This window comes from Saccopteryx bilineata, chromosome 12 (assembly GCF_036850765.1).
Source record: "Saccopteryx bilineata isolate mSacBil1 chromosome 12, mSacBil1_pri_phased_curated, whole genome shotgun sequence".
NCBI lineage: Eukaryota > Metazoa > Chordata > Mammalia > Chiroptera > Emballonuridae > Saccopteryx > Saccopteryx bilineata.
In genome coordinates this window covers 43,619,634-43,647,572 of record NC_089501.1, presented here as the reverse complement: position 1 = coordinate 43,647,572, position 27,939 = coordinate 43,619,634, and the positions used below count along the sequence as shown (strand labels likewise).

At 40.9% G+C, this 27,939-nt stretch overlaps 1 protein-coding gene across 3 annotated transcripts in view; it reads left to right on the top strand.

Annotated features, from left to right (window-relative positions):
• Nucleotides 1–27,939, top strand: part of LATS1 (large tumor suppressor kinase 1) — a 49,415-nt gene that overhangs the window by 12,251 nt on the left and 9,225 nt on the right. For all 3 annotated transcript variants that reach the window (XM_066247738.1, XM_066247739.1, XM_066247740.1), the window contains 3 exons: nt 6,048–6,195; nt 14,807–16,317; nt 18,273–18,855. In XM_066247738.1, coding sequence (XP_066103835.1) covers nt 6,048–6,195; nt 14,807–16,317; nt 18,273–18,855 — 2,242 coding nt within the window. The remainder of the gene's footprint in view (nt 1–6,047; nt 6,196–14,806; nt 16,318–18,272; nt 18,856–27,939) is intronic.

Sequence of the window (27,939 nt, the reverse complement as noted above, 5' to 3'; positions counted from 1 at the left end):
TCTGACCTATTCATCCACTTGATTAGTACTATTTCCTATCATTTTTATGTATAAATATTGTAAAAATACTGAGTTTGTAAATAGAGCAAAAGGAGAGGAGAGGGCCTGGGATGTTTTCCTGTTTAATAGTTGGAGGGTTCAAGAAATGGCTTAATGGAGTCCAGAGCACTGTTCTTTCTCTCTAATCTCTTAGCCATAAGACAAAGAGTAAAGACACAGCTCTTATTCTTTTTATTTATTTATTTTTTTAAAGATTTTATTTATTCATTATAGAGAGGGGAGAGAGAGAAGGGGGGAGGAGCAGAAAGCATCAACTCCCATATGTGCCTTGACCAGGCAAACCCAGGGTTTTGAATCAGCGACCTCAGCATTTCCAGGTTGATGCTTTATCCACTGTGCCACCACAGGTCAGGCTTATTCTTTTTATATATTGCTAGCAAGAGTTTAGAAAATCACATGGAGCCGGACCAGGCAGTGGTGCAGTGGATAGAGCATCAGACTGGGATGCAGGGGACCCAGGTTCAAAACCCCAAGGTCGCCAGTTTGAGCACGGGCTCATCTGGTTTGAGCAAGGCTCACCAGCTTGAGCCCAAGGTCGCTGGCTTGAGCAAGGAGTCACTCGGTCTGCTGTAGCCTCCCGGTCAAAGCACATATGAGAAAGCAATCAATGAACAACTAAGGTGCCGCAACGAAGAATTGATGCTTCTCATCACTCTCCCTTCCTTCCTGTCTGTCCCTCTCTCTGTTGCCCTCTGTCTCCCTGTCTCTCTCGCTCTCTCTCTCTCTCTCTCTCACACACACACACACACACACACACACACACACACCACCCAACATGGATATAAAGGTTCTTAAGTGGTAATGTGTTAGGTAAGATAACTTTTTTTTGTTGTTGTTGACAGAGAGAGAGGGACAGATAGGGACAGACAGACCAGAAGGGAGAGATGAGAAGCATCAATTCCTTGTTGCGGCACCTTAGTTCATTGATTGCTTTCTCATATGTACCTTAACGGGGAGGGGCTACAGCAGACCAAGTGACCCCTTGCTCGAGCCAGCGACCTTGGGCTCAAGCTGGTGAGCTTTGCTCAAACCAGATAGATAAGCCCGCACTCAAGCTGGTGCCCTTGGGGGTCTTGATTTTGAGTCCTCTGTGTCCCAGTCCGATGCTCTATCCACTGCGCCACCGCCTGGTCAGGCAGGTAAGATAACTTAACTGCTGTAGATACATTTGTGTTTATGTGTGAATCCATCAATCTGGATAGTGAGTCATACCAAACATGTTCCATACCTTTAAAGAACTTAAAATTCTTTCTAATGTAGATAATTTTAAGACATTTAAGACATTGGTCAATGCCCTATTCTTTTATCTGTTGGCAATATAATTGCTTTGCATTACAAAGATATGTTAGCTCTATTACAATCACACATTTCAAAGTTGTCACCTTATATTAACCCCTTAAGCAAGGTTGTTTTACTGAAAGCATTTAGACGTTCATCAGTCCTCAATTGTCCAAATAATGAAGGTATGGTATTATTTATACCCATGGTGATGTAAAGAATACAGCAGTTTACTTCTATTACCTCTTTGAATCACTAATTCTGACAACTTTCTATTACAGTGCAGAATTCAAGATCCCAACTTGGGCCTGACCAGGCGGTGGTACAGTGGATAGAGCATCAGACTGGGATCTGGAGGACCCAGGTTCAAAACCCCAAGGTTGCCAGCTTGAACGCAGGCTCATCTGGTTTGAGCAAAGCTCACCAGCTTGAGCCCAAGGTTGCTAGCTTGAGCAAGGGGTCACTCGGTCTGCTGTAACCCTCTGGTCAAGGCACATATGAGAAAGCAATCAGTGAGAAACTAAGGTGCCACAATGAAGAATTGATGCTTCTCATCTTTCTCCCTTCCTGTCTGTCTATCTCTATCTGTCCCTCTCTCTGACTCTGTCACCAATAAAATAAAATTTAAATTTAAAAAATCCCAACTTGGGCCTGACCTGTGGTGGCGCAGTGGATAAAGCGTCGACCTGGAAATGCTGAGGTTGCCGGTTTGAAACCCTGGGCTTGCCTGGTCAAGGCACATATGGGAGTTGATGCTTCCTGCTCCTCCCCTCTTCTCTCTCTCTGTCTCTCTCTCGTCTCTCTCCTCTCTAAAAATGAATAAATAAATAAATAAAAAAATTAAAAAAAAAAAAATCCCAACTTGGTACTTCCAAGTTCTTACTCAGTTGTCACTTAATTATTTTTATCATTTCATAGGCTCTGATCTATTTGCTATGCCAGGTTAAGGCAGTTGCAGTTTGTTGCCTTTTTTTTTTTTTTTTTTTTTTTAGTGAGAGAAGGGAATGGGGGACAGACAGGAAGGAAGAGATATGAGAAGCATCAATTCTTTGTTGCAGTTTTAGTTGTTCATATGTGCCTTGACCAGGGGGCTCCAGCCAAGCCAGTGACCCCTTGCTCAAACCAGCGACCCTGGGCTTCAAGCCAGCAACCTTGGGCTTCAAGCCAGTGACCTTGGGCTTCAAGCCAACGACCTTGGGCTTCAAGCCAGTGACCATGGGGTCTTATCTGTGATCCCACGCTTAAGCCAATGACCCTGCATTCCAGCTGGATGAGCCCGCACCCAAGGTGTGACCTCAGGGGTTTTTTTGTTTGTTTTTTGTTTGTTTTTTACCTCAGGGTTTAACCTAGGTCCTCAGCATCCCAAGCCAATGCTCTACCCATTGTGCCACCTCCTGGTCAGGCAGTTGCAGTTTTTTGAGAAGGTGTTTCTGGTGCTGTGTAAAATTTAAAAAACCCTCAAATATTTCAAGATTGATTTAATCAAAGGAACAAATGTTAAATAAGATTGATGTATTCTTGGGACACATAAAATTATAATCCTTGCAGCATATTTTTGCTTTTAGGCATGAAAATCAAAAATACAGTTATGTGTTTTCTTGTCACATGAGACTTCTGTTCCAAAGTTACTGATTTGAGGGTGCTCTTTTCCACACTGACTAAAGCACCCCACTTAGGGAGCATTTGGCTGATATTGTTACTAATATAAAAATATTTTAACATATATAGAGTGGGGCAAAACAGATTTACAGTTGAGAGTACATGAAAACACGGAGTTTATTCTTATTTTATTATTGTATTTTTCATATGAACAACTGTAAATCTACTTTTGCCACAACCTATATATTAAAAAATAAAAGCCAGCATAATTATCACTAGCATCACAGGCTGAAATTCCAGTGCATTTTACCAGAATATGGCTCTCACAATATTGAAAAGATGGGTGGGTGCCAATTTTCTCAGCAACTAATTTGGCAGTGCTGTGTGATAATAGCATAAATACAGTTACAGTGCACTTGACTTAACCAGTTCTAAAGTTAAGCGCTCCCTGATGAATTTTTAATTTGGGTTGGTTTATGTTATTTAAATTTTTTTTTTTAATTTTATTTATTCATTTTAGAGAGGAGAGAGAGAGACAGAGAAAGAGAGAGAGAGAGAGAGGAGAGAGACGGGGGGGGGGGGGGGAGCAGGAAGCATTAACTCCCATATGTACCTTGACCAGGCAAGCCCAGGGTTTCAAACCAGCAACCTCAGCATTTCCAGGTCGACACTTTATCCACTGCGCCACCACAGGTCAGGCCTGTTATTTTAAATTTGTGCATAAAGTGAGATTTACTAATTCCTTTATATTTTGCTACAAATTTGCAAATTCTGATTGGCTAAAAAAGTGACCAATACAGTACCTTGTATTAGTTAAAGATTGGGTTTGGTTGCTATAACAGAAATCCAAATAATACTTGAAACAAAATAGTGACTCAATTTATATAGCTAGCATTGGTTTAGTCTCTTAAAAATTTCAGAACCAATGACTCTTGCTAGTTTCTGGAATTTTCCTTCTTGGTGCCCACATGCAGTGGAATAGATAGCATATCTATTGTCTAGGAAACAAGACATAGAAGGGACCAGTACCTAAAGCAGGGAAAGCAACATTCTTACCTTTGGGCAGAAATATGTGGCCAGTGTAGCTATAGGGAAAACTTCTACCTACTCAGTAACTTTTTCCAAAAAGGGAAAATGGATCTTGAGAAGGCAACAAGTCTCTGCCACAACCATTTTGAGTTGATCTCACACTGCTCCAGTCTTTTTCACTTAGGGGTATCATTTATCAGCCTGTTCACCCATTAGTCTTACTACAGCCCTTCCTCACTTAAAAATAGTTTGAAATACTAAATTCCTCTAGGACAAGTGGCCTGCTGCTTGAAGAATGCATATTGGTATGCTTTCTGTATGTTTGTGTATCGTAATTTATGTTTACATAATAACATAAAGGACAAGGAGCAGAACAGGGAAGACAGCTCACGTCTAAGCTCCCAGCACTGTGCTTATGTGCTTTTACATGTTTTCATGTCTTGTCCTCACATCAAGTCTGTATGTCTGTTACAGTGAAGAAAGTAAGCTCTGAAATGTCAAAGAACTTTTCAGAGTTCCCATAGTTTTCAAGTGGGATACATAAATCTACAATCAGGAGTCTATTTTTGTTTCTGAGCCGGAAAAGCAAAAGCTTAGTAATGTGGGGCTGCTGGAACTCAAAGTCAGTTCTGTTTGGTTTCACACTTTTTCCACCATACCTCTAGCTTCTTAAAGCCTTCATCACATAATCATGTATAACCTACAGGTTTTTCCTCTATCATTTGTCTTATATTTATGTCCTTGTAAATAAAGTTCTCTGAAAATGTAAGCTCAGGGAGGAGAGAAACGGAACTACATAGTTTTTTTACTAGTAAACACAGTGGCAAAGGTGCTAAATAAAATGCTTTAATATCAGTGAAATAAACCAGTCAAAGAAAGACAAGTACTGTATGATTTCAGTCATATGTGGAATCTAATGAACAAAATAAACCAAAAAACAAAATGGAAACAGACTCACAGATTTGGAGAACAGACTGACAGCTGTCAGAAAGAATGGGGGTTGAGGTCTGGGTGAAAAAAGCAAAGGTATTAAGCAAAGAAAAAAAACTGATCTACACAGACAGCAGTGTGGAGGTTGATTGCAGGAGGGAAAGGGGTGGGGGAGGAGCGGAAGGGCGAGGCGGACAGATGGTGGTGGAGGAGACTTGACTTGGGGTGGTGAGCACACAGTGCAGCATACAGATGATGCACTGTAGAATTGTGCACTTGAAACCTGTATAATCTTATTAACCAATGTCATCCGAATAAATTCACTAAAAATTATTTTTTTAAAGTTTTAACAATACAAAACTGTGGTTTTCAGTTTTTTGTTTTTTTTTTTTGCATTTTTCCGAAGCTGGAAACGGGGAGGCAGTCAGACAGACTACAGACTCCCGCATGCGCCCGACCGGGACCCACCCGGCATGCCCACCAGGGGGCAATGTTCTGCCCATCTGGGGCGTCACTCTGTTGCATCCAGAGCCATTCTAGCGCCTGAGGCAGAGGCCACAGAGCCATCCTCAGTGCCCGGGCCAACTTTGCTCCAGTGGAACCTTGGCTGCAGGAGGGGAAGAGAGAGACAGAGAGGAAGGAGAGGGGGAGGGGTGGAGAAGCAGATGGGCACTTCTCCTGTGTGCCCTGGCCAGGAATCGAACCCGGGACTCCCGCACGCCAGGCTGACGCTCTACCACTGAGCCAACTGGCCAGGGCCAGTTTTCAGCATTTTTAATGATACTGTTTTAACAATATAATAGTCTCTGTTCATGTAAAAATTAAACTAAAAATGAAAAATAATCAGAATTGTATTGCTGTGAAGTTTTGAGTATGTGAAACTTCATGTATCTGGAAGAAGCTAATCCTAGAAGCAAAAGATAATATGTGACATAGAGGTGAGAATATTAAACAGTTGAGTTGAAGGTTTGTTTTGTTTTCTCTAGTAACTAGAGAATGTATGGATTTTTACAGTAGTTCTACCTACAAGACATGGATAGTATGGTTTGGGGCCTTTTTCTTCCTATATGGAATTTTTTTAGTGGAACTCATAGTGTTCTTTCCCTCTTATTAATTATAAGATTTAAATTTGTTTTCAAATTTTATATCAGGAGATGGTTATACAAGCTCTTCAGAAAACTAATAACAGAAGTATCGAAGCTGCAATTGAATTCATTAGTAAAATGAGTTACCAAGATCCTCGGCGGGAACAGATGGTTACAGCGGCTGCCAGACCGATTAATGCCAGCTTGAAACCAGGTGATTTATCAAACTTCTCCCTTACTCTCTTATTTTATAGCATTGTTTTAAAATATAAGTATATCTCAGATCTTTAGAAGTTGTTAAAAGCATCACAATAAGTAAAAGTCTCAGATTAGGATAATAATGTGACAGTGTTACACTGCACCAGGATAAAGGAGAGGATGGCCCAAAGCTCCCTAGGTAATTCTCATAGGCAGCAGTCTGCACTGAGAACTACTTGATTGGTTATCTTGCAACTGAAATACTTCTTTTTAACCACAAATATCATTCAGACTAATTTTTCTTTTTATAAGTAAAACATGTTTATTTTAGAATGTTTAGAGCCCAGGAGTCCCCAAACTGCCAGCGCATGCGGCCCCCTGAGGCCATTTATCCGCCACGACCCCCCCCCACACTTCCAGAAGGGGCACCTCTTTCATTGGTGGTCAGTGAGAGGAGCACTGTATGTGGCGGCCCTCCAGCGGTCTGAGGGACAGTGAAGTGGCCCCCTGTGTAAAAAGTTTGGGGACCCCTGATTTAGACAGTAATGAGCAAAAAGAAGACATTATTAATACTCAGAAGATTTTTGTTTTTCTCAGTCTTTTTTCCTGTGTGAAACATGAGTGGTTTGGTACATGGTTGTTTGTTTCTTTCTTTATTTAGAAAATTAAATTTAACAGGGCGACATTGGTCAACAAGAGTACATAGATTCTGGGCAGACTCCTCCGCATCATCTGAACTGTCGATCATGTTGCATACCCATCACCCAAAGTCAAGTCATCCTCCGTCACTTTATATTTGTCCCTCTTTACACCCTCCCCCACCTCTCCCACCCCCTCTTCTACTTCTCCCTTGGAAACCACTGCACTCTTATCTATGGCCATGTGTTTCAAGTTTGTATCCCACCTATATGTGTGGAATCATACAGTTTTTAGCTTTTTCTGATTTATTTCATTCAGTATAATATCATCATGGTCCATTTATGTTGTTGTAAATGATATTGTGTCATTGTTTCTTATGGCTGAATAGTAGTCCATTGTGTGTGTGTGTGTGTGTGTGATATGTATATTTTAGTTCTTTTGTTTAAGCAGAAAAACGGGTGATACTGTAACCTATTTCATTCACTTAATATAACTTTCCTTATTATTAAATGGAATGATTTTAATAGCTGCATTAAAATAGATTTATCACGTACTTTATTTAACCATGCTCTCACTTTTTAACTTTGTCTTGTTTCCTTCTATTTGCCATTATAGATAGCCTTTCTGTAAATGCCCTTTTGCCTAAGTAGGTATTTGTATATTCCTGGTGATTTTGTTAAATTTTTAAAGACTTGCAAAAACTTAAGGTTTGTTTTAGATTCTGCTGTCAGGAAAGTGTTACCAACCTATATTCTCCTAATCAGTTTAATATGAGAATGCCTATATTTGTAAATCCTAGTTAGTACCGTTTTTGTATATGTAATGGCTATAAAACTACTGTCTTATTTTATTTTTTATTTTTGTATTTTTCTGAAGTGAGAAGTGGAGAGGCAGAGAGACAGACTCCTGCATGCAGCAAACTGGGATCCACCCGGCATGCCCACTAGGGTGTAATGCTCTGCCCATCTGGGGCCCCTGTTCCCTTGCAACCGGAGTCATTCTGGTGCCTGAGGTGGAGGCCATGGAGCCACCATCCTCAGCACCTGGGCCAACTTTGCTCCAGTGGAGCCTTGGCTGCAGGAGAGGAAGAGAGCGACAGAGAGAAAGGAGAAGGGAAAGGGTGGAGAAGCAGATGGGCACTTCTCCTGTGTACCCTGTCTGGGAATCGAACCCAGAACTTCCACACACCAGGCTGACGCTCTACCACTGAGCCAGCCGGCCAGGGCAATACTGTCTTATTTTAGATTCACATTTCTTTGATCATTGGTGAAGTTGAACATTTGTTTATAGGTTATTTTTAAATTGGCATTTTAATTCTTTGTTAATCTTCTGTTTGTCCTTTTTTTATTATTATAAGAGGCCTTATTCCTTTTTACCTTTCATTAAAGTTTTATTCATCAACTACTGTTTCAGGCAATTTGCTGGGCATTGGCTATACAGTTTTTGACCTTTTGTGAAACTGACATTCTAGAAAGGAAGATAAAATACTCAGATAAATACATGTAGCTTGTGTGAACGAAGAAGGGAGAGTTACATGATACTATGAATTCATATAATAGAGGGATTTTTTGACTTAGAGAGATGAGAGAAAATCTTCCTGTGAGACTAATAGTAGAGCTGATACCTGAAGAAAGACCAGGGAATGGGTTTAGTGAGGAAGAGTGTCCTTACTCATTGCCTGTTTGGCAAGTGCTGAGGTACTGAAAGTGGCTAGAGCACTGCAAACAGAAGTAGGAGATAGGACGAGACCTGACCATGCAGGGCGGTCTGTCCTGAGAGGAGCAGGGAGTTCTGGAGACAGTTCAGGCAGGGTGATGACAAGATTAGATTTATATTTTTTAAAAGGTGGCTGTAGGAGATGAAGAACAGCTTAGAGAGAGCAAGGCATGGTATCTGGATGGACTCGATAACAAGATACAGGAGTCCACAGGAAATGAAGGGGATCTGCACTGGAGTGGTGGCAGTGGAGAAGAGTGAATGCATTAAGAGAGATGGGAAGAGCAAAATTAACAAAGACTCGGCGAAGACTACATGTAGGTGATGAGACTGGAGAGGGATGCCTCTTAGGCTTGGTGTAAAAAATAGAGGGATGGTGATACACCACATTATGGAAGAATACTGAAAGAACAGGTTTTGGTGTAGAAAGATCATAAGTCTAGTTGTTGACTTAAACTTGAGTGTGGCTCATTGAGTTGTCCAAGTGAAGATATCAAATAGGAAGCCAGCTAGTTATATATAGTTCTTTTTTTTTTTTTTATTACAGAGGCAGAGATAGACAGGGACATACAGACAGGAATGGAGAGAGATGAGAAGCATCAATCATCAGTTTCTCGTTGCGCGTTGCGACTTCTTAGTTGTTCATTGATTGCTTTCTCACATGTGCCTTGACCGCGGGCCTTTAGCAGACCGAGTAACCCTGCTGGAGCCAGCGACTTTGGGTCTAAGCTGGTGAGCTCTTTGCCCAAGCCAGATGAGCCCGCACTCAAGCTGGCGACCTCGGGGTCTCGAACCTGGGTCCTTCCACATCCCAGTCCGACGCTCTATCCACTGCGCCACCACCTGGTCAGGCTATATATAGTTCTTATATTAGCCTTGCATATGAAATAGGTACAAGATGGACTAGAACCAAGCATATTGCTTCATAATTGATAGGAAAGGGTAAGTCTGCAAAGAAGACAGAAAATTTAACCAAAAAGGCAGTTAAAACCAGTAGGGTGTCTGGCGTCTTGAAAGCCCGCTGGAGAGAACGTTAGGGGAGGGCTGGAGGGGAAGACAGGTTGGTGTGGGCGAGAACTAGGGAATGCCTGTTCGCTTGAGTGATGGATCCATTAGTTTGCCAGAGCTGTTTCCACAAACACCACAGACTGGGCGGCCTAAATAACAGTTGTTCTCACAGTTCTGGAGGCCAGGAGTCTGAGATCAAGAAGACAGCAGATTTGGTTTCTCTCTCCATGGCTTGCAGATGACCACCTTCTCGCTGGGTCCTCACACAGTCAGCCCTCTGCGTGCACATGTGTCTGGTGCCTTCCTTTGTGTCCACATTCCCTCCTCTTATAAGGACCTGAGTCATATTTGCTTAAGTCTTACCCGATGACCTTATTTAACCTTAATTAACCTGTTTAACGGCCCTGTCTTCAAATACAGTCACATTCTGAGATACTGGGAGTTAGAACTTCCTGAATTTTAGGGGGACACAATTCAGCCCTTAACACATGAACTAATTGTTTTTCTTCAGTCACAGGAGCGTAATTCAGATTGGTGTGAGTTGAATAAATGGATGTATTTAAGAAATCAAGTATAGACAGTTCCTTGAGAAGTTTTTCTGTGACGATAGCGTGAAGATCTTAGCAAAAGCAGTGTTATCTGTGATGAGGGTCCTTTTATTTTAGTTAATTTTCATTGTATGAGTAATTTTATAAATTAGAGGGTCTTTTTATTTTTGTTAATTTTTATTGTATTAGTAATTTTATAAATTAGAGGGTCTTTTTATTTTTGTTAATTTTTATTTTATTAGTAATTTTATAAATTAGTAATTTTATAAAATACAATAATGGTGAATTAATAGGAAAATTAGTATTTTAAATGACGCACCAAATATAAGTCCAAATATTTCATTGTCACATTTTAATAGGCATAAAATTATTTTGTCTAATTTCTGTAAGTCTCTAAATTTTTATTCACCTTCCATACTTATCTCCAATGGGCCAGTTATCAGTTTGTGGACCAGCACCAAATAACACTCAAAGGAAGTAGTCTATACAGGGAGTGAAGGGAGAGCCTTATTTTTTTTTTAACAGAAGAGAAGGCAAATTTAAAAGATGAATTACAAGACTCCAGTTAAGTAAGAATGAAATTAAATAGTCAAGAGAGAAGGATTAAGTAAGGTTCTTGAGAAGCTAGGAGAAGAAAGGATTCAAAGCACAGGATGAGAGATTATTATATTAGCTTATACAGGAAGGGAAACAATCATTTTGTTCTAACAGGGGAAATGGTTCTGGGTTATGTAGGAAGATACGGGAATTCCTTTCTGATGCTTTCAGTTGTCTCTGAAGTAGGAAATCAGGTCATCTGCTAAGAGTGAGGGTGAAGAATGGGCAGGCAATCTGAGGAGACTGGCAATAGTCTTAGTGGAGACCGAAGAAAACAGTAGGATTTCCTGGTAGTTCTGAAGCCATTTATTTGATGATGTGGATCATGAATTATGATGGAATCAATCTGCTCCTTACATCACCTTCTCTAGCAGGAATCATCCATAACTGGGGTTTTCATAAACCAGTACAAAAGAAGATAGATAAAGGGAGTTCAGAATATTGTTGAACAGCTAATTTAAATCCTTAATCAGCATCTTCTTTCTCTGCATTTAGTGACTTCTCATTCCTTGCAAACCCCTCTCCATGGCTTCATTATTCTCAGACTTCATCTAGTACCATTATTCTCCTCACTTACTGCTCTCCAGACATACTGTCTTTTTTTGTTCTGGGAAAATACCAAGCTCCCATCTCAGGACTTTTGCTCATATGTCATGTCCTTGAAGCTTTTTATGACCACTGGCTCATCCCTTTCTATCCACCTGTTACTCTCTGTCATTGACACTGTTTTTATTTCCCTCATATGGCATTATCATGCCTGGATGTTATCTTATTTATTTACTTGTTAATTGTCTTCTCCCTTTAAGAATGTAGGTTCCATGGAGCCAGGGTTATTATCTTTTTTGAAAAAAAATATTTTTATTGAATTTATTGGAGTGACATTGGTTAACAAAATTATACGGGTTTCAGACTAAATCGGGCGCATTCAGGGTAGTATGGTAGCAGACAAAATTATACATGTTTCAGATGTACAATTCTATAATACATTATATATAGATTACATTGTGTGTTCATCGTCCCAAGTCAGGTTTCCCTCCTTCACTATCTACCCCCTCTCACCCCTCCTCCACCTCTCCCCTCATCCTTTCAGGGATATAATCCTGTTCTCCAGTGCACTTGGATAGCTTAGGACAGTGTGTGGCATATAAGTACTCAAAAAATGTTTGATGAATACGTAGAAATGAGGAGAGGAGAAAGGAAATACAGGGAGGGAAGGAGGGATGTACCATGGATTTAAATTGTTTAAAGTGTGCAATAAAGAAGAATGAGGATTAATGATGAGGTTAAAGAACATTTGCAGTAGGAGTAGTTGAACACGAGAAAGAGGAATTGTCTAAGGTATAAGCCAGTTATTTTGAAAAAGAAGCAGACATGATGGTCTCAGAATTAGAAATGTGATCCTGGGAGTGATATTTGAGGTGGAATGGAGAAACTGGGAGGTGAGGGTTATGGATGGTTTGTCCTTTAGATGTTGAAATTACAGAATGTTGGAAAGGCTTAGGGGAGATCAAAATTATGGGTGATTGAGGGCAAACAAGGAAGAGTTCATTAAATAAGAGAAATGAACATGGCCTCCCAGATAGCATGAGTTTCCTATAAGAGCTGGCTTTTTAAAAAGAGCATGAAGGACTGACCAGGCGGTGGTGCAGTGGATAGAGGGTCGGACTGGGATGCAAAGGACCCAGGTTCGAGACCCCGAGGTCACCAGCTTGAGCATGGGCTCATCTGGTTTGAGCAAAAGCTCACCAGCTTGGACCCAAGGTCACTGGCTCGAGCAAGGGGTTACTCGGTCTGCTGTAGCCCCACGGTCAAGGCACATATGAGAAAGCAATCAGTGAACAACTAAGGTGTCGCAACAAAAAACTGATGATTGATGTTTCTCACCTCTCTCCATTCCTGTCTATCTGTCCCTGTCTATCCCTCTCTCTGACTCTTTCTCTGTCCCTGTAAAATAAAATAAAATAAAATAAAATAAAATAAAATAAAATAAAATAAAATAAAAAGAGCATGAAGGAAAGCAATGATCTGAAAATATAAATAGCAAAGAGGTAGAATCCCACATTTTAGCGGATTTATTTTTAAAGATAATTGCAAAGGGCTGAAAGGAAAGTAGCATCAGCAGAAGGTAACCAGCTCTAGCTATAAGGAGGTGGTGGGAAAGCTTGGAAGAGGTTAGTGATATAGGAGCATTTTCTGGTTAAATTGCAGAGCATGTCTAGAGGGCAATTGTGGCAGCATTTGAGAGATGGGATAACAGCTTTATGGAAGGTACAGAACAGGCATGGCAATCTACTCTAGGGTTTTAGTGTCTTTTTTTTTGTCTTTTTTAAAGAGGGCCAAGAAGAGAGAGAGGGTGAGAAGCATCAACTCAGTTGTTTTCATTGTAGTTGTGCATTACTTGCTTCTGAGAGAGTGAGAAGCATCAACTTGTGTTTGCTTTCACCTTGAGTGTCCAGTATGTGCTTTAACTGGGGCCGTTACCAGTGTCCCCTTACTCAAGCCAGCGACCGTTGGGCTCAAAATCATGACCATTGGGATCGTGTGGACAACCCACCACCCAAGCCAGGACCTTCAGGTTTCAGACTGGCAACCTCAGCATTCTGGTTGTGTGTTCTCCCAGAATGATAACTTTTCAAAATTGTGTATATTCGTTTTTTGTTTGTTTTATTTTGATGGTACTGTTTTATGTGTTTAGGTCTGTTGGTATTTTACTGTATGTTCTCTACATTTGTCATGCTTGGGAAGACCTACAGAGGTACCCCAATATATTGAATGATCGCTTGCTTTTTCTTAGTATTTGTATGGCTTCTTCTTTAACATTTAAATGTTTCATTTTTCTGGAATGTATTAATATATATTACTGTTTTTTATACAAATGTATTTTATATATATAATGTATTGCATATCTTTTTCCAGATGTCTAGATTATTTTAAGTACTTTTCTCTTGTATTATATATTTTCTTGCCTATTTCATTTATTTGGGAATTCCATTAAAGAGTCTGTAAGCCTGACCTGTGGTGGCGCAGTGGATAAAGCGTCGACCTGGAAATGCTGAGGTCGCCGGTTCGAAACCCTGGTCAAGGCACATATGGGAGTTGATGCTTCCAGCTCCTCCCCCCTCCTCTCTCTCTCTCTGTCTCTCCTCTCTCTCCCTCTCTGTCTCTCTCTCTCCTCTCTAAAAATGAATAAATAAAATTAAAAAAAAAATTTTTTTAAAAAATAAAGTCTGTAAAATCGATACTTTAATTAGTGTTCAGCTGATTATGCCTTGCTGTCCTTTTTGTTTTAAAAACCATATTTAAATGTATTTAAAATTCTTGTATTTATCAAAATTACAAGTGGACACGTTTGGCTCACTAATGCCACTTCTAATAATTTATCTACTTAATATATGTATGAAATGAAATATGTACAGATTTCTTCATTGCTTTTTTCTGTAAAGCGAAAGACTAGAAACAATCCTACCATTCATCAGTAGGGGAAGTGATTAAATTAATTTGAGCATGTCCGTACAGTGAAAAATGTGATAGCATTTTTTTAAAGTGAGGAAACTGATGCAGAATCTTCAATTTTTTTAATGAAAAGAGCAAGGCACAACAGTATACATACATATATATACTACTTATTTGTGTACCCCTAAAACATTTTACTGATGAGATTGGATGCCTTAAAGGAAGGTAACTGGTTGGCCAAGGGAAAGAGGTGGGTATTCTTTTGTACCTTTTGAATTTTGAGTTATGAGACTATTACTAAGTCAAAAATAAGTAAAATTTAAAAAGGTAAAATGATGAGCCCTGGCTGGGTAGCTCAGTTGGTTCGGGTGTCATCTGATACTCCAAGGATGCAGGTCTAATCCTCGGTCAGGGCACGTACAGGAATCGACCAGTGAATGCATAAATAAGTGGAACAACAGATTGGTGTTTCTCACTCCATCTTTCTCAAATCAATAAATATTTTTTTCATTAAAAAATGAAAGGTAAAATAAAACCACTGAAATTTGATTTTTAGAATTCTTGAAGGAGAATTATCGTTCAGAAGTGTCATAATTCCAAGTTAAAATTTTCAAAAATAAAGTTAAAATGGTTTGTTTTTTTTTGTTCTCTGTTTTCCGATCATAGGAAATGTGCAGCAGTCAGTTCACCGCAGACAAAGCTGGAAAGGCTCGAAGGAATCCTTGGTTCCTCAGAGACATGGCCCTCCACTAGGCGATGGTGCCACCTACCGTTCTGAAAGCCCCAGTTCGCAGGCAGACGTAGGAAAACCTTTGTCAGGCTCCGGTATACCAGCATTTGCTCAAGCTCACCCTAGCAACGGACAGAGAGTGAACCCCCCCCCACCTCCTCAAGTAAGGAGTGTCACTCCTCCACCACCTCCCAGAGGTCAGACTCCTCCTCCAAGAGGTACAACTCCACCACCCCCTTCGTGGGAACCCAGCTCCCAAACAAAGCGCTATTCTGGGAATATGGACTATGTCATCTCCCGGATCTCTCCTGTCCCACCTGGAGCCTGGCAGGAGGGCTATCCTCCACCACCTTTGAACACATCCCCAATGAATCCCCCTAATCAGGGACAGAGAGGCATTAGTTCTGTTCCTGTTGGAAGACAACCCATCATCATGCAGAGTTCTAACAAATTTAACTTCCAACCAGGGAGACCTGGGATTCAGAATGGTAGTGGTCAGACTGATTTTATGATGCACCAAAATGTCCCTGCTGGTGCTGTGAATCGGCAGCCACCCCCTCCGTACCCTCTGAGCCCAGCTAATGGACAGAGCCCCTCTGCTTTACAGACAGGGGGACCTGCTGCTTCTTCGTCATATGCAAATGGGAATCTTCCTCAGTCTATGATGGTGCCAAATAGAAACAGCCATAATATGGATCTTTATAACATTAGTGTGCCTGGACTGCAGACCACTTGGCCTCAGTCGTCTTCAGCTCCAGCCCAGTCGTCCCCAAGCACTGGGCATGAAATCCCTACATGGCAGCCTAACATACCAGTCAGGTCAAATTCTTTTAATAACCCGTTAGGAAATAGAACAAGTCATTCCACTAATTCCCAGCCTTCAGCTACAACTGTCACTGCTATTACACCAGCTCCGATCCAGCAACCTGTGAAAAGCATACGTGTATTGAAACCAGAGCTGCAGACTGCTTTAGCACCTACTCACCCTTCTTGGATACCACAGCCAATTCAAACTGTTCCGCCCGGTCCTTTCTCTGAGAGTACCACTTCAAATGTGACCGTTATGCTGCCTGTTGCTGAAGCTCCAAACTATCAAGGTCCACCCCCGCCTTATCCAAAGCATCTGCTGCACCAAAACCCATCTGTTCCTCCGTATGAATCAGTCAGTAAATCCAACAAGGAGGATCAGCTGAACTTGCTGAAGGAAGATGAGGTTGAAAAAAGTTATGAAAATGTTGATAGTGGGGATAAAGAAAAGAAACAGATCACAACTTCACCTATCACCGTTAGGAAAAACAAGAAAGATGAAGAGCGAAGGGAATCTCGTATTCAAAGTTACTCTCCTCAGGCATTTAAATTCTTTATGGAGCAACATGTAGAAAATGTCCTCAAATCTCATCAGCAACGTCTAAATCGTAAAAAACAATTAGAGAATGAAATGATGCGGGTAAAACCTTTTAAAATGTCCATTTTTATACTTGATCATCTGTGTGCTTGGTGTTTATTTTAAAATATTGTGGTCCAGTATTTTTCTTTCTTTTTGTAGCTAAATATATTATCAATTACTTAAAAGTCAGTAAACATTATTTTATCGCATTTTATTTTAATATTTTAAGATTTACTCAGAATTTCCTGTAATAAAGTTCTTCTAATTAAGAAAAATATAATTTACAGTTGAGCTGTACATAATCCCTTTATGTGGAAATTGGAACAGGGTTATTTTTTAGGTTTTACATGTTACAACATTTTTAAATGAGCTAGATTATCTGGGTCTCCTCTTAAAACATTTATATTTACTTAGTAGTTTTGAACTTGTGAGTTTGTCAGGTTGGTCTTATTTCAAAGTGTCAAAGACATCTTCCTTCAGTTATTTACCCATGTAGTTTCATTTTTATAATGTACTAGAAAAGTGCTGAAATTATTAAATCAAAGTCCACTAAAACAGAGATCAGAATAAGTTTGATCTCTGTTGTGATTTCATATAGGTCTCTTCACTAGATAGTGTGCTGGTACTCTTATCATTATTATTTTTATAACATTTTTATAGTTTAGAAGTTTGACTCCTAATCTTAAATCTGTTGCTCAAATTCCAAGAGGCTTAAATTTGTAATGATATTTCCTCTCCCAACTTACAAAAGCTGTTCTTTTAAAATTATTTCTCTAAATCTGATATCACAATATTGTTATTCCTGCTATAAAGTGAATTTTGTTAGATAAATATCATGATAATCTGTATGACCTTATCCATATTTTAGCTCTTAGGATTTCTTACTAAAGTCTGTCTGTATGTATTTTCTTAGTTTATTTTTCCTTTTTCCTCTTCACTTTCACTAATAGCTGATTTAAACTTTTATGGTGTTGGAAGCTTTGCTGACTTCTGTAGCCTCCATTACTGTGTAGGCAAGTAAGATTTTAAGAGAAACAGTTCTACCCTAAGTCTGGCATGCCACCCTTCTCAAAAGATTTTGTATGCAAGTGCGCATCCTAACAGAAGCATGAGGTTGCTATATATTAACTAGTCTTGCATTTCTAGAATTGAATTTTACTTTTCAAATTAAATTCCTATTGTATTTAAACCCTTAAATTAGTTACTAGGCAGCTAAAAATAAACTGTTCCTTCCATCTAAATCCAGGAATTTCGTATCTACTTAGAATTTGGTTTTAGTTTTTATCTGTGTTTTGGTATCTTCCTAAGTCATATCAACTATTCTTTGAAATGTTCCAAGATACCTAAAAGATACCATGTAAACACACAAGTTGTCCCTTTTAAATAAGGTAGGAAAAACTGCATTTTGTGTTAATGATGGCTGCAAGTCCTACACTTATTCTAATGCCTTGAGAAAAATAAAAGGAAAGACTATTAATGAGTCTTTAGTTTAGAGAAGATAGTCTTCTGTTCTTAATATATCAGTTTTTTAGAATAAATGAACTTGGAATGAAAGAATTTCTTTTCATAAAGGCTAAAATGGGAGGAAGAATATTTGAAACGAGGTATTTTACAAAGCAGCATATAATGAAGGCAATCTAATTATGTAATTTGGGATGAACGTGCATGGAGGGATGGATGAGGGTGCATGTTAACAGATGTTTGGTTATTGCACACTGGGAACGTTTTTTGAGTGCATTAGAGAGGAGTAGAAAGCTGATGGTTGGTATCATCTTCTCCTTACTCTTCACAGCAGAATCTGCATATATACTCACCTTGTATATCCTATTAACTATCTCTTAAGCTGCACTTTTGATGATTTTCTCTGAAATATATACTTTAGATTTCTAACATGCTTTATTAAAAGTGATTATGCATTTAACCTTTAAATAAATGCCTGATTTTTTTTCCAAGCTATTTCTTAATATTCTGTATAGAAGATAATTTCTCATATAATATTTACCTTATTTGCCTAGGTTGGATTATCTCAAGATGCCCAGGATCAAATGAGAAAGATGCTTTGCCAAAAAGAATCTAATTACATCCGTCTTAAAAGGGCTAAAATGGACAAGTCTATGTTTGTGAAGATAAAGACACTAGGAATAGGAGCCTTTGGTGAAGTCTGTCTAGCAAGAAAAGTAGATACTAAGGCATTGTATGCAACAAAAACTCTTCGAAAGAAAGATGTTCTGCTTCGAAATCAGGTTGCTCATGTTAAAGCTGAGAGAGATATCCTGGCCGAAGCTGACAATGAATGGGTAGTTCGTCTATATTATTCATTCCAAGATAAGGACAATTTATACTTTGTAATGGACTACATTCCTGGGGGTGACATGATGAGCCTACTAATTAGAATGGGCATCTTTCCAGAAAATCTGGCACGATTCTACATAGCAGAACTTACCTGTGCAGTTGAAAGTGTTCATAAAATGGGTTTTATTCATAGAGATATTAAACCTGATAACATTTTGATTGATCGTGATGGTCATATTAAATTGACTGACTTCGGCCTCTGCACTGGCTTCAGATGGACACATGATTCTAAGTACTATCAGAGTGGTGAGTAAAATCAAAATATTTACACATGTTAATATGATTTATTAATGCAATAAAATAATAAGATGGTATTATCACTGGATGGGACCCAGAAGTCCTGGGTCATATCTTCACTGTTGGATAAGCATGGGTGAATCCTTCAGACATTTTAGATGTAAAAAATGAGTGTGTTAGGGTCAATTATCTCTAAATACAATTCACATTTTTGAGGTAACCACTATGTTTTGTTATGTTGAACTGTGACAGATACCATTTTAAAAATAATTGAAACCCCATTCCCACCATTTAGCTTAAAAACTAGATTATCAGTACATTTGAAACTCTTAATCACTTCCCCATCTTCTGTAGAAGTAACCATTATATTAAAACTTTGTAATTCTTTTCTCTGTATTTTCACCACATATTTATGTAACCCTAAACAATATATTATTTCATTTTGTTTACTCTAAAAGCTTTATTTAAATGTAATCATTCTATATGTATTCTTTTATGTTGACTTCTATGTTTGAGGTTCCTCTGTGTTAATTGTATATAACATTTATTTTCACTGTTATTTAGGATTCCATTGTAGGACTACTACACAACTTATTTAAACCTTCAGCATTATGCACATGGTTCTTTTAAATCCTCACATCATTATAAGGCAGGATAAAGAAATGAAGGCTTAGTTAGATGAAGTAACTTGCCCAAGGTCAGACAGAAAATAAGTGTAAGGGCTAGGCTTTGAACCCAGATTTGTCTGATTACAGGGCCCATGTTATTTCTACTACACCACAGTGCCTACCAAGATCCCTTCAAGCTCTAATGGAAGTGTAAGTCAATCTGACATTTGTTGAATACTTACTATGACTAGGTACTTTACATATATTTTAATTTAATGCTTACAGCAATCCTCTGAGGTAAGTAGTGTTAGCCTTCTGTACTTCTGTGAACACGAGTAGATTGACAATAAACGGATAAAACTGAGACACCCGAACCTACTTTAATGTTCAGCTTAATGTTAATGTAATGTAATACCTACAGATTCACTTGAATTACTTGGGATTCTTTTTAATTTATTGTGTTTACATAGATTCTAGTGTCCCCCCAAATGCATCCCCCTCCCCCGTATTCCCCTCAACAATCCCTTGCTCCTCCCCCAAAAGTTCCCTCCCCCTTCCCTTAAGGTTTAATTCCGTTCCTCAGTTCACACTGTTCCTTGGATTCCTCAAATGAGTGAGGTCATATATTTTTCTTTCTCTGCCTGGCTTATTTCACTTAACATAATAGTTTCCAGGTCCATCCATGTTGTTGCAAAAGTTAATATATCCTTTTTCATGGCCCCATAGTATTCCATTGTGAATATGTACCACAGCTTTTTAATCCACTGGTCCACTGACGGACACTTGGGCTGTTTCCAGATCTTTGCTATTGTGAACAATGCTGCCATAAACATGGGGGTGCATTTCTTTTTTTGAATCAGTGATATGGTGTTCCTGGGATATATTCCTAAAAGTGGGAGAGCTGGGTCTAAAGGCAGTTCCATTTTTAATTTTTTGAGGAATCGCCATACTGTTTTCCACAGTGGCTGCACCAGTCTGCATTCCCACCAGCAGTGCAGGAGGGTTCCCCCTTCTCCACATCCTCGCCAGCACTTATTCTGTGTGTTGTTTTGTTGATTAGCGCCATTCTGACCGGTGTGAGGTGGTATCTCGTGGTTTTAATTTGCATTTCTCGAATGATTAGTGATGTTGAACATTTTTTCATCTATTGACCATCTGTATGTCTTCTTTGGAGAGGTGTCTATTGATTTCTTTTTTTGATTGGATTGTTTGTCTTCCTGGTGTTAAGTTTTACAAGTTCTTTATAAATTTTGGTTATTAACCCTTTATCAGACATATTGTCGAATGTGTTCTCCCGTTGTGTGGTTTGTCTTCTTATTCTGTTCATATTGTCTTTAGCTGTACAAAAGCCTTTTATTTTGATATAGTCCCATTTGTTTATTCTGTCTTTTATTTCACTTGCCTATGGAGATAAATATATTGCTGCGAGAGATGTCGGTGAGCTTACTGCCTATGTTTTCTTCTAAGATGCTTATGGTTTCACAACTTACATTTAAGTCTTTTATCCATTTTTAGTTTATATTTTTGAATGGTGTAAGTTGGTGGTCTAGTTTCATTTTTTTTGCAGGTAGCTGTCCAATTTTCCCAACACCATTTGTTAAAGAGACTGTCTTTACTCTACTGTATGCTCTTACCTCCTTTGTCAAATATCAGTTGTCCATAAAGGTGTGGGTTTATTTCTGGGTTCTCTGTTCTGTTCCATTGATCTATATGCCTGTTCTTATGCCAGTACCAAGCTGTTTTGCGTACAGTGGCCTTGTAGTATAACTTGATATCAGGAAGTGTGATACCTCCCACTTTATTCTTCTTTTTCAAGATTGCTGAGGCTATTTGTGTTCTTTGATTTTATATAAATTTTTGGAATATGTGTTCTGTATCTTTGAAGTATGCCATTAGTATTTTAATAGTTATTGCATTGAATTTATAAATTCCTTTGGGTAATAAAAATTTATTTATTTTTTGTACTTTTCTGAAGCTGGAAACCGGGAGGCAGTCAGACTCCCGCATGCGCCCAACCGGGATTCACCTGGCACGCCCACCAGGGAGTGATGCTCTGCCCATCCGGGGCGTTGTTCTGTTGCGACCAGAGCCACTCTAGCGCCTCGGGGAGAGGCCAAGGAGCCATCCCCTGCTCCCGGGTCATCTTTTGCTCCAATGGAGCCTTGGCTGCGGGAGGGGAAGAGAGAGACAAAGAGGAAGGAGAGGGGGAGCGATGGAGAGGCAAATGGGCGCCTCTCCTGTGTGCCCTGGCTGGGAATCGAACCCAGGACTTCCGCACGCCAGGCCGACGCTCTACCATTAGCCAACCAGCCAGGGCCTATAGACATTTTAATGATGTTTATTCTTCCTATCCATAACACAATATATGCTTCCACTTGTTTGTCTCTTCCTTGATTCCTTTTATCAAGGTTTTATAATTTTCCGGGTACAAGGCTTTAATCTCCTTGGTTAAATTTACTTCTAAGTATTTTATTATTTTTTTTGCAATAGTGAAGGGGATTGTTTCTTTAATTTCTCTTTCTGACTGTTCATTGTTGGTGTATAAAAATGCCTCTGATTTCTGTGTATTAATTTTATACCCTGCCACCTTGCCAAATTAATTTATCAGGTCCAGTAGTTTTTTACTGAGACTTTTGGGTTTTCTATATACAGTATCATACCATCTGCAAATAATGGTAGTTTTACTAATTCCTTTCCAATTTGGATGCCTTTTATTTCTTCTTCTTGTCTGATTGCTGTAGCTAGAACTTCTAGTACTATGTTGAATAAGAGTGGATGGCCGGACCTGTGGTGGTGCAGTGGATAAAGTGTCAACCTGGAAACGCTGAGGTTGCTGGTTCAAAAAAACCCTGGGCTTGCCTGGTCAAGGCACATATGGGAGTTGATGCTTCCTGCTCCCCCCCCCCATAATGAATAAATAAAATCTTTAATAAAAAAAAAAAGAGTGGTGAAAAGAAGCACCCCTGCCTTGTTTCTGATCTTAAGGGGATTGCTTTTCATTTTTGCCCATTAATTATGATGTTGGCTGCGGGTTTCTCATAAATGGCCTTTATCACGTTGAGGTATGTTCCCTGTATTTCTACTTTGCTGAGAATTTTGATCATAAATGGGTGCTGGATTTTATCAAATGCTTTTTTTTTTTTAATTATTTTTATTTATTCATTTTTTAGAGGGGGGAGAGAGAGAGAAGGGGGGGAGGAGCAGGAAGCTTCAACTCCCATATGTGCCTTGACCAGGCAAGCCCAGGGTTTTGAACCAGCAACCTCAGCATTCCAGATCAATGCTTTTGCTTTTTCTGCATCTATTGACATTATCATGTGGTTTTTCTCCTTCCTTTTGTTTATGTGATGAATCACATTGATTGATTTACAAATATTGTACCATCCTTGCCTCCCCAGAATAAATCCCACGTGATCATGGTGTATGATGTTTTTCATGTATTGTTGGATCTGGTTTGCTAATATTTTGTTGAGGATTTTAGCATCCAAATTCATCAGAGATATTGGCCTATAATTTTCTTTCTTTGTGTTGTCTTTGCCTGCTTTTGGAATCAGAATTATGCTCGCCTCATAAAAGGAGCTTGGAAGTCTTCCTTCCTCTTGAATTTTTTGAAATAGCTTGAGAAGGATAAGAGTTAGTTCTTTGAATATTGGGTAGAATTCTTCAGTGAAGCCATCTGGCACAGGAATTTCATTTGATTGAGTTTTTTTTATAGCTGTTTCAATGTCATTTGTTCTAATCGGTCTGTTTAGGTTTTCTGAATCATCCAGATTGATTTTTGAAAGATTATGTTTCAAGAAATTTGGCCATTTCACCTTGGTTGTTTAATTTTTGGGCATACAATTCTTCATAGTATTTTCTTACAATATTTTGTATTTCTGTTGTGTCAGTTCTTTCTCCACTCTCATTTCTAATTTTATTTATTTGAGTCTCCTCTCTTTTTTTCTTGGTGAGTCTGGTTAAAGGTTCATCAATTTTGTTTATCCTTTCAAAGAACCAGCTCTTGGTTTGATTGATTCTCTGTATTGTTTCTTTAGCCTCTATGTCATTTATTTCTGCTCTGATCTTTATTATTTCTTTCCTTCTACTACCTCTGGGCTTTACTTGCTGTTCTTTTTCTAGTTCTTTTAGATGCAGGGTTAGGTTGTTTATTTGAGCTTTTTCTAGCTTCTTAAGGTATGTCTGTAGTGCTATGAACTTTTCTGTCATTACTGCTTTTGCTGTGTCTCATATAAATTTTGAGTTGTTGTATGCTCTTTATCATTTGCTTCCAGGAATTATTTTTCTTCTTTTATCTCATTATTAACCCATTAGTTAGTTAATAACATGCTATTAGTTTCCATGTGTTTGAGTATTTTTCAGTTTTTCTGTTGTGGTTGATTTCTAGTTTCATGGCAGTGTGATCAGAGAAAATGCTTTACATGATTTCAATCTTCTTAAATTTGTTGAGACCGCTTTTGTGCCCTAACATGTGGTCTATCTTAGAGAATGTACCATGTGCACTAGAAGAGAATGTATATTCTGCTGTTTTGGGAGAAAGGTTCTGAAGATATATATTAAATCCAGTTGATCTAGTGTGTCCTTCAAGTCTGCTGTTTCTTTGTTGATTTTCTTTCTTGAGGATCTATCTAGTAATGTTAGTGAGGTATTAAAATCCCCTACTATTATAATATTGCTGTTGATCTTGCTCTTTATCTCCATCAAATTCTGCTTTATATATTTAGGTGCTCAAATATTAGGTGCGTAGATATTTATAATGGTTATATCTTCCTGTTGGATTGCTCCCTTTATCATTATGTTGTGACCTTTATCTCTTACTATAGCCTTTGTTTTAAAGTCCATTTTGTCTGATATAAGTATTGCTACCCCAGCTTTTTTTCATTTCTATTTTCTGAAATATTTTTTTCCATCCTTTTACCTTCAGTCTATGTGTATCTTTTGTTTTGAGGTGTATCTCTTGTAGACAGCATATGTATGGGTTCTGTTTTCTTATCCACACAGCTACCCTGTCTTTTGATTGGATCATTTAATCCATTTACATTTAAGATTATTATTGATATGTAGTTGTTTATTGCCATTTTATTCTTTACAGCTATATTCCTCTTTTACTATATTCTTTTTTCCTTTGTTCTGTTTACAACAGGCCCCTTAATATTTCTTGTAGCATTGGTTCAGTTGTTATGAATTCCTTGAGATTCTTTTTGTCTGGGAAGCTTTTTATTTCTCCTTCGATTTCAAATGATAGCCTTGCTGGATAAAGTAGTCTTCATTGTAGGCTGTTTGAATTACTTTAAATATTTCTTGCCATGCCCTTCTGGCCTCAAGTGTTTCTGTTTCGAAGTTGGATGTCATCCTTTTGGGGGTTCCTTTGTAGGTGGTAGTCTTTTTTTCTCTAGCAGCTTTTAATATTTTCTCTTATCTCTTAGCTTTGGTATTTTAATTATGATATGTCTTGGTATAGATTTCTTTGGGTTTCTCTTTAATGGAACTCTCTGTGCTGCTTGAACTTGTGTGACTTTTTTCCTGCATCATTTTAGGGAAGTTTTCAGCTATGATTTGATTGAACAAGGTCTCTATCCCTTCAGGCACACCTGTGATACATATGTTGTTTCTTTTTAGATTGTCACAGAGCTCTTTTAGAGTTTCCTCAGATTTTTTTAGCCTCTTTTCTTTTTGCTACTCTGCCTCTGTGTTTTCATTTATCTTCTAAATCACTGATTTGATCTTCTGCTTCATCCAGCCTGCTTTTAATTGCTTCTAGTGTAGTGTTCGTTTCTAATATTGTATTTGTCGTTTCTGACTGGTTCTTCTTTATTATTTCAGTGTCCTTTGTGATGCTTATTTCTTTATGTGCTCATTGTGTGCATTGTTCTAAGATCTTTCAGCATTCTAATCATTTTAAATTCTGCATTCTGTCGTTTGCTTATTTCCATTTCAGTTCATTTTCTGGGTGTTTTTCTTGTTGATTCATTTGGATTTAACTTCTCTGTCTTCCCATTTTGTCTGTGTTGCCCTGGACTACCGTGGCCCGGGCCTGGCACAGATCAGTGGGGTTCACTGCCAATGACTGGTTCTTATTCACCTTTGGGAGCTACCCGTAATCCAGGTCTTGTGGCTGCCTCTGCTGGATCCAGGTACCCGTTGTAAATATCAGCTACACTCCTAGGCTTGCTTTTATCTACTCTTGGCTTGGGAGACATTCCTTTAAAAGTTCAAGTTCCCCTAAAATCCGTCTTCTGTTGCCTCTTATTGCTGGCAACAGAATTCACTGATTAGGGCTCAGTACTGTAATTCACTGATTAGGTATGGTATTCGATGTGGCTTACTCCTTAGCCTCAGGTGTCATTCTGTCCAGACATTTTATTATCTTTTTTTTGTTGTTCTTTTTCAGCACTCAGTTGGGTGTAGTCATAGGGTCCATTGGGCGTGGCCCATGCGCTCCTGTTCTGTGTTCTGCCTGGCCACCTCCGCTGTTGCCTGGGGCTTTTGGGCTCAGGTGTTGCTGGCACCAGCCTGCCTTCACCACAGCTCTAATAGGGCTCGCACGTGCCCGCGGGCCCATTTGGACTGCTTCCGTGGCTACCCCAGCCTGCATTGCCTCTGAGAGCTGGTGTGTGCCACGGGCACTTTTGCTCATGGGCTTGGACATCTGCCCCTGCTTCTACCCCCGTTCAGAACATCGGACCACTGCTGGGGCTGTCTTGGTAATCTCAGACCTCAGCAGCCACCTGGTACGTCTGCTCGGATCACTATCAAGGATGCCCCTGCTTTCAGTGCTGCTGAGGGCACGGCACTCTGAGTGGGTGTGCCCGCTGGCTGGATCCCCAGAGCAGCCCGTGGGACTAATGCTCTTGCTGGAGAGCTGGCTCCCTCCCGTGCATTCCCCCTCTGCTGAGGCTCAGGCCTCCGTGCCCCCCCCCCCCTCCACTGACAGCACGCCGTCCTCCAGGTTTGCCGTCCCCAGCGACTTCCGCCCTCATTGATGGGCTCTCGCACTCCTGTTCATTCCTCCTCCATTGACACTTGGGTTTCTGTCCCTGCTGGGATCACAGCCAAGGGCGCGCCCTTTCCACCCAATCCCCTTGCAGGTTTGCACACCGCCTCGACTTCTACCCTCGCTGACGGACTCTCGCACTCCCGTGCGTTCACGTTCACCCTCCGCTGACGCTTGGTCCTCCGCCCCCTCCCCCCCATCACCACAGAGGGTGTGCCACCTTGACTTCCGCCCTCACTGACAGGCTTGCATGCTCCCCAGTGGTCCCTCTTTGCTGATGCTCGGACCTCCGCCACCACTGAGCCCCCACCCCGCCCCTCTCCCGCAGGTTTGTGCAGGGCCTTGACTTCAGCCATTGGCTCCCCCCCTCGGGCAGGTTTGCGCGGCCTCGACTTCCGCTTGGCTGACGGGCTCACGCACTCTCATGCGTTCCCCCTCTGCTGAGGCTCGCACCAACGCCCCTGCCCCCGCTGGGATCATCTGTGAGGGTGCACCTCCCCACCCCCTGCCCCCGCAGGTTTGCATGCCGCCTTGACTTCCGCCATCATTGATGGGCTTGCAAGCTCCCCCGCTGTCCTCTTTGCTGAGCTCGGGTCTCCGCCCCCGCTGGGATCACCGCTGAGCCCACCCCTCCCCCACAGGTTTGTGCACGCCTTGACTTCCGCCCTCGCTGATGGGCTCACGCACTCCCCTGCATTCCCCTTCTACTGACGCTGGGTTCTCTGCCCCGCTGGGATCACTGCCGAGGGCACGCCTCCCCCCCACCCTCCGCCCCGCAGGTTTGCGCACCGCCTTGACTTCCGCCCTCTCTGACGGGCTTGCATGCTCCTGTTTCTCTTCCGCTGAGGTCCTCCGCCCCCTGCTGGGATCACTGCCGAGGGCGCACCCCCCCCCCCCAGGTTTGCGCACCGCCTTGACTTCCGCCCTCGTTGATGGGCTCACCACTCCCCCGTGTTCCTCTTCCGCTCACGCTGGGTCCTCCGCCCCCTGCTGGGATCACTGCCGAAGGCGCAGCCCCCCCCCCCCCCCAGGTTTGCGCACCACCTTGACTTCCGCCCTCGTTGATGGGCTCACCACTCCCCCGTGTTCCTCTTCGGCTCACGCTGGGTCCTCCGCCCCCGCTGGGATCAGTGCCGAGGGCGCCCCCCCCCCCCCCCCCCAGGTTTGCGCACCACCTTGACTTCCGCCCTCGGTGATGGGCTCACCACTCCCCCGTGTTCCTCTTCGGCTCACGCTGGGTCCTCCGCCCCCGCTGGGATCAGTGCCGAGGGCGCCCCCCCCCCCCCCCCCCCCCCCGCAGGTTTGCGCACCACCTTGACTTCCGCCCTCGGTGATGGGCTCACCACTCCTCCGTGTTCCTCTTCCGCTCACGCTGGGTCCTCCGCCCCCTGCTGGGATCACTGCCGAGGGCGGCCCCCCCCCCCCCCCCCCCCGCAGGTTTGCGCACCACCTTGAATTCCGCCCTCGTTGATGGGCTCACCACTCCCCCGT